This window comes from Euphorbia lathyris, chromosome 6, assembly GCF_963576675.1.
Source record: "Euphorbia lathyris chromosome 6, ddEupLath1.1, whole genome shotgun sequence".
Classification (NCBI taxonomy): domain Eukaryota; kingdom Viridiplantae; phylum Streptophyta; class Magnoliopsida; order Malpighiales; family Euphorbiaceae; genus Euphorbia; species Euphorbia lathyris.
In genome coordinates this window covers 57445675-57459402 of record NC_088915.1, presented here as the reverse complement: position 1 = coordinate 57459402, position 13728 = coordinate 57445675, and the positions used below count along the sequence as shown (strand labels likewise).

At 34.4% G+C, this 13728-nt stretch overlaps 1 protein-coding gene across 1 annotated transcript; it reads right to left on the bottom strand.

Moving 5' to 3' along the window:
• Positions 1 to 495: 495 nt before the first annotated feature.
• LOC136232802 (uncharacterized) lies at positions 496 to 3836 on the bottom strand. Its single transcript, XM_066022223.1, has 2 exons — positions 3236 to 3836; positions 496 to 3143 (listed from the first exon to the last, which is right to left on the bottom strand). Exons 1-2 carry the CDS (start codon positions 3728 to 3730, stop codon positions 2976 to 2978), a joined length of 663 nt encoding a protein of 220 aa, XP_065878295.1. The 5' UTR covers positions 3731 to 3836; the 3' UTR covers positions 496 to 2975.
• Positions 3837 to 13728: the final 9892 nt, after the last annotated feature.

Sequence of the window (13728 nt, the reverse complement as noted above, 5' to 3'; positions counted from 1 at the left end):
GAAAACTTAAATCCTGGGGAAACTGACACCTAATTTGAAGTACAATTATTAACACGTCATCAATTATAGTATTCAACAAGCTAAAATAATAAACTCCCCTGATATCCTCTGGAAAGGAGATGCACACAAATCCCAAAAATATAATGAAGTGGACTTTCTAGCAACTATGCTGAACAAAGAAATAATAACAGCATCAACTTGAAGGTGTATATTAAATATGGAAACTCTTGGGCGATGGAGGAAAAAAGGATAAACATAAGCGTTTTCTTATCTTTCTTAATAAATATGAGAGAAAATGAGGAATTAATGAAAACCATTGGGAGAGTGAAGGTTAACAGAGAGTAACACTAGCAATTTTCAATGTGCAAATTAGCAAGTGACATACAGTTAATTGATCCTGTCCGAAATAGTAATGAAATTAAAGAAAGGTTGTTGAGATCTATCAGTTAAGCACCAGCATCATCTTCTGCTGCAGTGTATAATGTAATACTGCATATCATACACGTATCAATATTTTATGACCCACCATATGACCCATTTATGACATGGTCTATAAATTTAAGATTATGACACCCTGAACAATATAAAAGTTTAAGAATTAAAGACAATTGAACTTTTAAAATGATTTACAAGCTACACTGTTTTTTGGGTTCCAAGTTAAAAATAGGATGGTTTAAACTTAGCTTTTTCCTATCTAAGCTCAGAAAGGCACACTCAGTCGTGCGAGTGCGCCTCTTGAACAGAGTCCTCGTCTTGGCATCTCAAGCGACATGCCTGCCTGGGACGCACCTTTGATAACTATGGAAGGGGATAAGTTGCAAATTTAGCCCTACGGTTATTGAAGGAGAGCGCATTTCACCTTCACATACAAAACAATGTAATCTTAAGCCTATCATTTACCGGAGGATGCAACTTCAAGCCTTATTGGGTAGCTAGAACGCTGAAAGTTCCAGGTGGCCAAAACACTAAATTGCACAAGAAAAATGTGGATGCTAAATCTTATCCTATTTTATCAGATGGGCCTGATTTTCTATATATGTGGTGTGTTTGAAACAGTAATTGTAGAGAGAACTGGATGAACTGGTCACTATTAGAAAAACCCATGAGCGAGGCTATAAAAGCCCCCATTTTCTATTTTAAGCACAACCTGGACTTGTCTTAATTGGTACCACTACAAGAAGAGAGGCCATCTAGTAAAAGTAAAACTGGAAGATACAACAGTGGCCCATTAATAGAAGCTAAAACACTTCATACCTATTGTGGTGTAAAAATGGGTTGTTATGTTATAATTGTATTATTATGTAATCATATAAATGCATATGCAACAAATGCATGCCCATTTTGGGTTAGCTAAATTCCAAACTTCTAGTCATAACCTTAAACTTTGTTGATTTATTGATGATCTAAACAAAGATTTATCAGTTTAACTGTTTAAAATGATTAAGGGTAAATAATTTATTAGTCTTTATATTTTTATTTAACATAATGTTTAGTTCTTATATTTTAATAATACATTGTTTAGTCCTTAACTTTGGTTCTATTTAACAATTTAGTCCCTCAAATATTTGAGTTATTAAACAATTTAGTTTCTCCATAAGGGACTAAACTGTTGAATAGGACAAAAATTAAAGACTAAACAATGTGTTACTAAAATACGAAGACTAATCAGTGTGTTAGGTAAAAATATAGGGACCAATAAATTATTTACCCAATGATTAATTGCTTTCTATAAAATCCTCACCTGTCGACTTTCTGCAACGTTTAGACTCTAGGGTGTTTGGTATTTGATAGAAATAGCGATAATGATAAAGGTTGTGATAGGCATAAGGATAAAAGATTTTTGAATAATGATAAAAATAAGATAATTGGGAATTATTATTCCATATTTTGTATGTTGGACAGAGGCAGGATAGGGATAAAAATAGGCCTAATACACAAATAACCCCTCGAACTTGTCCAAATGTTGCAACTGCCCCCCTCCAACTTTCAATTTTAACAACTTACCCCTTAAACTTGTCCAATTGTAAAACATAACCCCAAATTGGGAATTTTTTACCCCGTACTTGAAGCAACCGTAAGAACGTTTCCCAGATTCGTATCACGCCAAAGATCTGATTATCACACTCCACGAGTGTTGCAGCTTTTGTATTTCACGTGTTTCTTCAATTGCAGTCCATGTCAGCAATTTGGGGTTATGTTTTACAATTGGACAAGTTTGAAGGGTAAATTGTTGCAATTGAAAGTTCGGGGGACAGTTACAACATTTGGATAAGTTCAGGGGTTATTTGTGTATTAGGCCATAAAAATAATACATCTACTTAAATTATAGCATATTAATAACGAGGAATAAGATAGACTTTTGCATCATATTAAGAATGCGGCAGCTTATCTACCCTGTATAAGATTTTAGGGAGAAGACTCTTATCCCTCCCTACACTAACACAAAGATGGGATAAAAGAGCCTTGTATTTCATTTAACTTAATTTGCAAGGTTTTTTTAGTAAAAAGGAGTGAAAAGAGGACAGCAGGAGGTCAGGACATCCTGACTAGGTCGACATCCAAGCCAAACTCAAATATATTAATAAAAAGAAAACAAAATGATATACATCTTAAGAGAATCTATACTATTCCATGGCAGAAAAATCGAACGAAATAAAAGAAATTCGGGTAGGAATCCCACTGATGAGGCTCCATTCGCGCTAAAGAGAATTTGGATTAATTTCATTTAACTTAATTTGCAAGTTTTCATCGACACAATCATTTAAATCTGAAGTTTTTTCTGCTGAGATTTGTCAAGTTTTCTAAAAGGGTGTAAAAAGGGTTGTCGTTAGTGTTATGTTGATTATATATCATATAAATCCAACAAAATGATAATCTTGTGAAGCGGATTGTATGCTTACAACGGTGAGAAATTCAATATCCTACCTAAGTTTAGTAATGCTAAAATCAAAGAAATCCAGTGCCTTAATATTCCATCAAAGTTCAGTATGGTGATTGCTACTGGAATAAAATTGGGAAACTAAATTCGTAACGATTTGGACCAAACCTTTGAAGTCATTACTTCCCAACTCAAGGCAGTCCCTCAGCAATCCACCATCCACCACCTCCCTCTGCACAGCCTCCGCCACTTCTTTCAAAGGTCCCTGCCAATTTACGACCCCAAATATTACTATTCATTTACAGCTTCAAAATTACTAAAGATAGAAAGATATGAACATCAGGAATAGCTTCTTACCGATTTGCCAAACACTTTGAGAAATCTTCGTAATACCGACTTGGCAATCCTAAGAATGCTGCTGTAGTTTCTTGCAACCCAGGAAGCTCTCTCCATCTGCGATTCAGCCCGAGTCCATTCGACTAAGAACCTCGCAAACTCGTTCAAGTCCGAAACGACACCGTTCAACTCCCTGTAATCCAAATCCCTCCAGGCATAATTTCTCGTGTAATCCCAACCTACCGACCACGCCGCCCGCCAGAGCCCCAATCCTAACCATTTCTCAAGCTTGTGAGCGATTAACTTCGCTCGATTCGCGCCGGCTATATCACCGCGTGCCAAACGTAGGTTCGACACGCGTAGGAGGAGCGAATGGGAGAGGGATACGATATTTTTTAATTGCGAAAAAGAGTGGAAAAAAGAGGACGGGGAGGTCGCAGTAGTTGTGGCGAGGAAGAGGAGGAAGAAGACGAGGATGACCCGGCGGGGATAGAGTGATCCGCTATTGTGGGGCATCGAATTTAGGGTGATCGACGGCGTAAAACTTTCGGGGGAGAATCCTTTTCAGATACCGTAAAACAAACTCTGTTCCTTTGAAACGAAGATCAATTATGACGTGGACGGTCCAGATTTAGCTTTTACTTTCCATGGAAGAAAAATCCAGGAAATGAAAATAAATGGGTAATGTTTTTTTGTTAGGCTTAATGTATATTTACACCCTTGAACTTCACACGTTTTGCCTATTGGCACTCTGAACTTTTAAAATAACCTATCACATATTTATAGTTGGCTTTAAAAACCAATTGCACACCTATAGTTGGCTTTAAAAATCTATTACACATCTATAATTGGCTCATTCAGACCTCCTACACACAAAATCGTTGATCTTTCATCTTTAACGAACGAAATGGTATGCATGTTATAAAAAAAACGCGGGAGTTCGTTCGGTATGCCACCTCATCCGTCCAAGACGAAAAATCAATGATTTTGTGTGTAGAAGGTCCGAATGAGCCAACTATAGGTGTGTGATAGGTTTTTAAAGTCAACTATAAGTGTGCGATAGGTTTTCAAAGGCAATTATAGGTGTGTGATAGGTTATTTTAAAAGTTCAGGGTGCCATTAGGTAAAACTTGCCAAGTTTAAGTGTGTATATATGCATTAAGCCTTTTTTTTTTACTTTTTCGATGTTACGGTAACAAATTCAGTTACCCCAGTTGTCCACTTTATTCGATTCGTGATTATCTTAATTAATTTGTGTTATATTGTCAGGGATCGATACTGGGAGGTATGGAGCCCGGGTCTTCCGGCTGTCGGGACCATCATGAACACGAGTAGTTTTGGTACTTTTGTCTCTATTAAAAAAAATTACCTATTAGACCCTTTAAATCTAAAATTCTAATTTTTTTATCTACTAAACCCTTTTTAAATCTAAATTTCTAAATTTTTGATTTGTTAGGATCTTTTTAAATCCAAAATTCTAAATTTATTATCCTATTGGGCCCTTTTTTTTCGAAAAAAATGCATTTAATAAGCCTCTATCGGACAATCAATGTTAAATTTATTGAGGTCGTTTTTAAATCCCATTTTTTATATCATGCATTTTTTACACATAAAGTAAGTAAGCATAGCCTTAATACTGAATTAGAATGATTAGAAACAAAATTATTAATCGGTGGACATTGGTGTATTTCTTGATTAGAGATGTTGGTGGGTTGAGTGTGATGAAAATATGTGTTTGGAAGTTTTATATATATATATATATATATAGGAGAGGGCTCTTGTGAGAACCCTTTCTTAGGTGAGAACCACTCAAAACTACGTAGTTTTGAGTGTAAAAATTAATTAAAAAATGATGATGTTGCTGCTGGGGTTCAAACCCTGGTCTCCTCACTTACACTTCACACTCCTTACCACTGAGCCATTTGTTTTTTTTTTTTTTTGTATTATGTGGCGCACTGCTTAATATAACAATGTCATTGTAGCTTCTATTGTTTAATATTTGATGCATGCACTTATTAATATTGATTAAATTTGCATAATAATAAATTATTAATAGAAAAAAAAAAGAAATTTGCATAATAATGAATTATTAATAGAAAGAAAATGTCCATAATAATGAATTATTAATAGAAAAAAAAATCCAAAAACATGCTCCAATTTCTTATTTATTTAATTCCTTTATATTTTTTGTAATTTATGTTATATAAGAAAATATATTTTTTAAAACATACGTTAGAACATATATTTTAACTTTTAAAACACGAACTATGAAGTTTAGAACGTACGACATATTTTTTAGAACATACGTTATGTTTTTTAGAACATGTGTTATGTTTTTTCGAACATGAGTTATAAATTATATTATAGAACAAATGAAAAAACGATCCAGATATCTACTGATTTTTTAGAACATTATACTTAATTTTTAGAACACAAACTATATATTTTTTAAAACATACGTTATAACATATATTTTAACTTTTAAAACACGAACTATGAAGTTAGAACGTACGACATATTTTTTTAGAACATACGTTATGTTTTTTAGAACACGTGTTATGTTTTTTCGAACATGAGTTATAAATTATATTATAGAACAAGTGAAAAAACGATCCAGATATCTACTGCTTTTTTTAGAAAATTATACTTAATTTTTGGAACACAAACTATAAACTTTAGAACATATGTTATGTTTTTTAGAACATACGTTATGTTATTTAGAATGTGAGTTTTTTTTTTTGAACAAAAAAAATGGCTCATATATTTACTATTTTTTTAAAGATTATCTTAATTTTTAAAAAACACAAATTATAAAGTTTAGAACATATGTAACAATATTTAGAACATCGTCCTTAACAATTTAAAACATAAATTAAAAAAATATAGAGGAATTAAATAAATAAGAAATTAGAGCATGTTCTTGGTTTTTTTCTATTAATAATTAATTATTATGCCCATTTGTTTTTTTCTATTAATAATTATTATGCGAATTTAATGAATATTAATAAGTGCATGCATCAAATATTAAACAATAGAAGCTACTCTTACCAAAAAAAAACAATAGAAGCTACAAGGGCATTGGTATATTAATCAGCGCGCGCTAAAATAAACAAGAGAAGCAAATGGTTCAGTGGTAAGTAGTGTGGAGTGTAAGTGAAGAGGTCATGGTTTAAACCCCAGTAGCATTAGCGTTTTTTATTAGATTTTACACTCAAAACTACGTAGTTTTAGGTGGTTCTCATCTAAGGGAGGGTTCTCACTTGATCCCTCCCCTATATATATATATATATATATATATATATTACTTCATCATAGAAAAAAAAAAAAAAAAGAAGAAGACTAATGTAACATATTTGTTTTGGACAAATTTTTGATGGTTCTTGTAGTTGGTATTGCCATTACCAAGAAATGGTATTTTGAACTTTTGATCAATGAGTGGCATTGTAAATAAATTTAAGGGTGAATTATAAAAATGGATTAAATGGGAGACCCATTTATATATTTAACCCATTTATTCAACCTACTATATATCTAGACTGATTTTGTGTGAATTTCTCTTAATATTCCTAACCTTCCCACTTCCTCCTTACGTGAACGTTCTCTCCCTTCTTCTCCTTGGGTGCGCGAAACGGCTATTGGCTCCTCCATTAATGATTCCAAGACTTTTGATTTTCTTATCTTTCTTTAAATTGAACGAAATCTGCACCATTTCTCCAAATCAAAATGTATTTCTCTTTTTCCTCTCTTCATCTCTTGATTCTGCAACTTCCTAATCCTAGAAAACGAAGCCATGGTTCTTCATCTTCCTGTTCCTACTCGTTACTTGGTTTCTTTCTTCTTATTACCATCAAAGAAATGGTTATTCTACGTTATTTTCATCATTTTCCCCAGTTTATCATATTGTTATTGTCGCTTTAAAGGGTGAAAGGCGCGAAAAATGTAAGTATCTGCTGTTTCTTCTGTATTTTTCCATGAAATCACTTCGCGTAGTCGATGATTTCGCGACGATCTGCGAAGAGAAAGAGCCTGAAACGTGTGAATCTACTTCGCGAATCGATTAGTTCGTGAAGTCTGCGAGTAGAAAATTTCATGATTTCACTCGCAGACTTCACGAAAGCATCGATATGCAACGTAGATCGTCACGTTTCAGACCTCACAAACTTCGCGAAAACATCGATTCGCGAAGTAAAATCGTCCTTTTCCCTGCATATTTACATTCGCATGCTTCGCTAATCCTCATTTCACGAAGCCAAAATCGTCTTTTTCCCTGCCTAACACGATTAATTTTTTCAGAAGATGGTTGATTACATAACATCCCTTTTTGGAAGGCGGCCTATTGGGCTGCACGGGAGATGACTTTTCTTCCTATATATGGAGAAATTTTCCTCAAGATTGGCACATTCACTTTGAAATGATTGGTTAGGAGAGATTGTGCCAATCTTGGTGTGCACCATGGGACACGTCCATCCCAAAAGGTCGGGACTTCCATTTATCATCCCAAAAGGTCTGGATTTTCTGTAGAGCGATAAATTTCCGTCCATATTCGTCACGTTGACTTTGAAATGATTTGTTAGGAGTTTATTGTGGCATTCTTGTCGTAAATTTTGATAATATTATGATTTTAATGTTGTTATTGTGGCAATCTTGTTGTAAATTTTGATAATGTTATGATTTTAATGTTAGAATCCGTTGTTGTTTGGCATTTTTTGTTATATACCACTTTGCGAATTAGCTTCAAAACACATCCAGACTTCGCATATGTTAATTAAATTCATAAAGTAAACCAAACATTAGCTTCGCAGGATTCGCATATGCTAATTAAATTCATCAAGTAAACCAAACATTAGCTTCGCATATGGTCGAATCTGCGAAGTCAGACGGGATGGAGATAAACGCGCGTAAATATTGAGGGTATTATGGGAAAGTCACACAAAAACAATCTAGATATGTAGTAGGTTGAGTAAATGGATTAAATATATAAATGGACCTCCCATTTGACCTAGTTTTGTAATTTATCCTAAATTTAATCATAAAAATAGGTTGATTATTTGAAAACAAAGAAAATTAACAAGAACTTTCGATCAATGAGTGACATTGATTATTTGGAACAAGAAAATTAACCATAGAAACTGGTTGATTCCTCTTTAGAACCAAGCAATCAAAAGGATTTAGGTAGTATTTCATTATCTTTTCGGAACTGATCCAAACAGATAATACAATTCATAATTATTCTTTTCTTTTCTCTTTATTTCCGTTTTTGTTATCCTTTCGTGAACCAAACACCTTTTAAATACCCATTATCAATTAGGTAAAAACTAATTGTTGTTAACTCACAATTTATTGCAACAATTAACAAAGATATCTATCTAAAATGTTGAATGATTTTTCATTAAGAAGATAGCAGTTACAATCCTGCTATATATACAGCTAAGTACAACTGATTGTTAAACCGATTACATCACATCAACCTAACAAACAAAACAAACTTTCCCGCTAAAACAACTGTGAGCTGTTATTAGCTCCAAAGATGAAACGACTGCGTTTTATTAAAAACTAGTCACATGACTTTATAAGTCATCACGTGCTTCTTCAATTCTTCATCCCCTCCTCACGAGATGACTTCTTCTTCAACAGCAAAACAAGAACTTCAGTCCTTCAAAATAAAATTGTCTGTAAAAGAACAATTTGATGTAATCTATCATTATAACTCTGGGATTTGTACCATGCCCATTTCCTTCAATACTAGACTCACCTGCTGATAGGTTAATGGCTTGGTAAGTATATCTGCCAATTGGTCTTGTGAGTGGACAAATGAAGTTGATAACAAACCACTTTGTATATGTTCACGAACCACATGGCAATCTATATCCAGATGCTTTGTACTCTTATGAAATACTGGATTTTCGACTATGTGGATAGCTGCTTTATTATGACAGTATAACGAGACTGGTTTTTGTACTTCCACTTTGAATTCTTGCGACAAGTATGCTAACCATTTTACTTCACATGATGTGTTGGCCATGGTTCTATATTATACTTTAGCAGATGACTTACTCATTGTAGCTTGCTTATTAGCTTTCTAGGATATCAGAGCCTTTCCAAGAAAAACACAGTACCCTCCAACTGAACTTCTGGTTTCTCTGCACCTAGCCCAATCTGCATCACTAAAAGCTTGCAGCTGCATCAATTGTTTCAATTCCTCTTCTTGCACTTTATAATTGTTGTTACAAAATGCCTTCGATTTAAGCTCTGAATAACTAGGATAAAACAACCCTAGCCTAGTTGTTCCTTTCAAATACTTCAACACATGTATAACATCATTCATTTGTATTTCTGTGGGATTGTGAAGAAACTGACTTAACTGTTGGGTGATATAGTGAATGTTAGGCCTAGTAAAACCCAAATACAGTAGTTTGCCAATGATTCTTTTATAATCTTCAGCATTAGAAATAGTTGGGATTCCCTCATGCAAGTTAACCCCGCTTTGGTAAGGATTGGAAACTTCAACCGCATTGCTTAAACTTGTTTCTTGTAACATATCTTGAATATTCTTATGTTGTGAAATAAGCAAGCCATGTGGTGTTCTTGAAACCTCAATTCCAAGGAAATATTTTGATGTGCCCAAGTCTTTTATGGTGCAAAGCTGCCTTTGTATGTTGAATCAATGAAACAGAAGTCCATGTAATTAACACATCATCTACATAGACTATTAATGCAATGAATGCTTCCCCATCTATCTTTTTAAAGAGACAATAATCATGCATTGATCGGTTGAAACCCAGGTTCAAAAGCAAATTAGTAACTTGCTTATTCCATTGTTTGCCTGCCTGCTTTAGACCATAGATAGATTTGATTAATCTACAAATTTGGCTTGGTTTTGCTTTGGTGTAACCTTCTGGTGGAAGCATGTAAAGCTCATCCTCAATGAAGCCATGTAAATAGGCATTGTTAACATCACACTGAAATATTTACCACTGATAATGAGCTGCAATAGCCAGAAACAACCTGACTGTAACTGTTTTATCCACTAGGGAGAAACTGTCATGATAATCCACACCCCACCTCTAATTATATCCTCTAGCCACAAGCCTTGCTTTGTATTTGTCAATACTGCCATCAGCATGGTATTTGATTTTGAAAATCCACCTTGATGAAATAGCTTTCTTCCCTTTTGGCAACATCTGTAACTGTCATATGCCATTAGTCTCCAAAGCTTGTAACTCAGCTTGCATAGCTTGAGCCCATTTAGGGTTATGACTAGCCATAAAATAAGTTTTGGGTTCAATCTCTTTCACCAAATTGCTAAGAAAAGCATGGTGGTGTGATGTGTATTGGAAAAGATTAGAAGTAGGATGAGAAAAAGCATGATTTATTACAAAACCATGTGTCCACTGAGGTGGTTTAGATATTCTTTGGGATTTTCTGGTAATAGGAACAATTGGAGATTGAGGTAATTCAAGAGCAGTAGGAATAATTGGTGTAGGAGTAAGAGAAGTTGAGGTTGGTGAAGTACTTGAAACATCAGAATTATCAACCAAATGATCATTCTGCAACTCAATCAGTTCTGATCCTGAGTGTGTGTCTTCGAAGAATGAGTGTACATCTTCATCATTATCTGTAAAATCAACACTAACGGGAAGAACAACATCATTGACTGTTGTATATGATTGTGAATCACATCTGTAAGGAAAGTGAGCTTCATTCAACTTCACATCTATGGAAACACATATTTTGTTTTCATGAAAGTTATACAACTTCCATCCCTTCTGGCCATTTGATCCACCAAGATAGACACAATGATGAGCTCTATCATCAAACTTGCCTTTAGCACATTTAGTATTGACCATGTAAGCACTGCAACCAAAAACTCGTAAATGATCATAAGGAGGCACATGTCCAAATAATAACTCATGTGGTGTTTTCCAACTAAGATGTTTAGTAGGAGAAATATTGATAATAGTTGATGAATGCATCATGGCTTCTCTCCAAAACTTGATTGGTAAAATTCCTTATTTCAACAAAGCCCTTGCCACATTTGTCAATATCATGTGTCTCCTTTCTACCACTCCATACTGTTGAGGTGTATAAACACAAGACTTCTGATGTAACATGCCTGACTTCTGCAGCAATTGTTGTGTTTTGGAACCCACAAATTCAGTACCATTATCTGTTCTAATGCCCTTGACCTGTACTGAGAACTGAGTTAGCACATATTTAAAGAAAAGTTCAAGTGACATAGGAACTTGATCTTTGGTCTTGAATAAGACGATCCACATGGCTCTTGAATAATCATCCACTATAGTAAGCAGAAATCTGTCACCACTTAAATTTGACTGCTTATAAGGCTCACATACATCTATGTGCAACAAATAAAAAATGCGTTTAGATTTTATGACACTAATAGAGAATGGGAGCCTAGTCTGTTTACTTCGCATACATACATCACAGGAATCCAAATTCAACTTGCATTTATCCAAATGATAATCAAAGTCAGTTACATATTTCATTCTTGACATAGAAATATGCCCCAATCTTTTGTGCTATAATAGAGCTTCAACATCACTTGTATCTTTTGCATTCAATACTACATATTTAGTACTAGCAAACTGACTTATTACATTGATATCAAAAGATTCAGTAGAAAGGTAATATAAACCATCCTTCAGCAATCCAACTGCCACTGGCCCTTCACTATTCTGGCCCTGCAAAATACAATGCTTAGCAGCAAAACTGACCACTAATCCTTGATCTTGTAGTAGTTTATTGACTGATAATAAGTTGCATTTAAACTGAGGTATATATAACACATTCTTCAGAATAAAATTTGATGTGATCAACATATCTCCTATATGTTCAAACATAGCTGCTTCTCATATTGGTAAAAACACTGGCCTAGGTGCTTGTACTTTCTAAATGTTATGCATATGCTTAAGCTCATAGGTCATGTGTATAGTTGCTCCAGAATCTATGATCCAAGTGTTTGTGAAAAATGAAGGATCAGTTACATTACCTGAGGAGCATACGCCTGCAAAAGCAGAAAAATCTGTCACTTTGGCTTTGTCTTTTTGCTTTTGATTATTCCTTAGCATTTTCTGAACTTCCTTCTACACTTCTTTCTAAATTAGAATCTGCATCATATCTGCTTGTGTATTCTCACTTTCATCTAAGTCAGAATTATCTATAGGTGCATTCTGCTGATCTTTGCTCAAGTTTGCTTGATATTTACCTCCTCCTTTATTTCCCTTAAACCAATCCGGATAACCAACAATCTTGAAGCATCCACTTTTCTCATGCCCTCCTTTCTTGCAATGAGTGCAGTATTTGTCTTCTTTATTGATAACACGTGATCTATCACCTCCTCCTCGATGATTGATAGATTTTTGGCCTCCTCAACTTGACTGTCCAGCAAAGTTACCCTTAGTAAGTGTCATGTTAAAAAAACTCAGTATGAGTTTCATGTCCTGCATTGCGTTGATCTTCAATGCGCACTAACATTCCATAAGCCCTATTAACAATAGACAGAGGATCTGTTAGCAGAATTTGGTCTCTTACATGATCAAAATCTGGATGTAGACCAGAGAGGAGTTGCATCAACTTATCTTCCTTTATTTGTACATGTGCATTATTAAGAGAACCACCACAATTACTAGTAGCAGCATGTTTTATAATTGCATATTCATCCCATTTCTGCTGCAACTTATCAAAAAATTCAACCAGAGAAATATTTCCTTGATTGAGTCTACTGATTTCCCTACGCAATTGAAAGATATGTGGACCATTGCTTAGGCTATATATTTCCTTCAAGATCTCCCACAATGCTTTGGAAGAGGAAGCGTACATAAAAAAAACACTACCTAATTCCTTTGAAAGAGCATTGAGAATCCAAGAGAAAACCAGATCATCTGTTTCCTTCCGCTTATTATATTCTTCTGAATTATCATCCTTAGGTTTTTCATCCTTAAGAATGTAATTCATTTTGTGTTTCGCATTGATAGCAAGAAGCATAGATCTACTCCATGGAATGTAATTAGATCCATCCAAAACAGTTGTAACAAGCATCAAACCTGGATTGTCATTAGCTTGCTGATTCTGACCCGAATTCATGATTAGTGCTTCAAAATTTGATGAAGAATTTGATTGATGATTGTTGATATCTTCTGAATCTGATTTAGATCCTGACTTCTCAACTGATCGCAACACTTCTGCGTTTGACTTCGATCTTGAGGCTAACATTAACTTATCAATTTTGCGGAATTTTAATGGAGCTTCACCATGAAAGCTCTGATACCATCTAAAATGTTGAATGATTTTTCATTAAGAAGATAGAAGTTACAATCCTGCTATATATACAGCTAAGTACAACTGATTGTTAAACCGATTACATCACATCAACCTAACAAACAAAACAAAACTTTCCTGCTAAAACAATGTGAGCTGTTATTAGCTCCAAAGATGAAACGACTGCGTTTTATTAAAAACTAGTCACATGACTTTATAAGTCATCATGTGCTTCT

Excerpts from the sequence above, each read along its gene's own strand:
- LOC136232802 (XM_066022223.1), bottom strand. The coding sequence starts at position 3,730 with ATGCCCCACAATAGCGGATCACTCTATCCCCGCCGGGTCATCCTCGTC. Across the intron at positions 3,144-3,235 it reads TCAAAGTGTTTGGCAAATCG|GGACCTTTGAAAGAAGTGGC; the intron begins GTAAGAAGCTAT and ends GTAAATTGGCAG.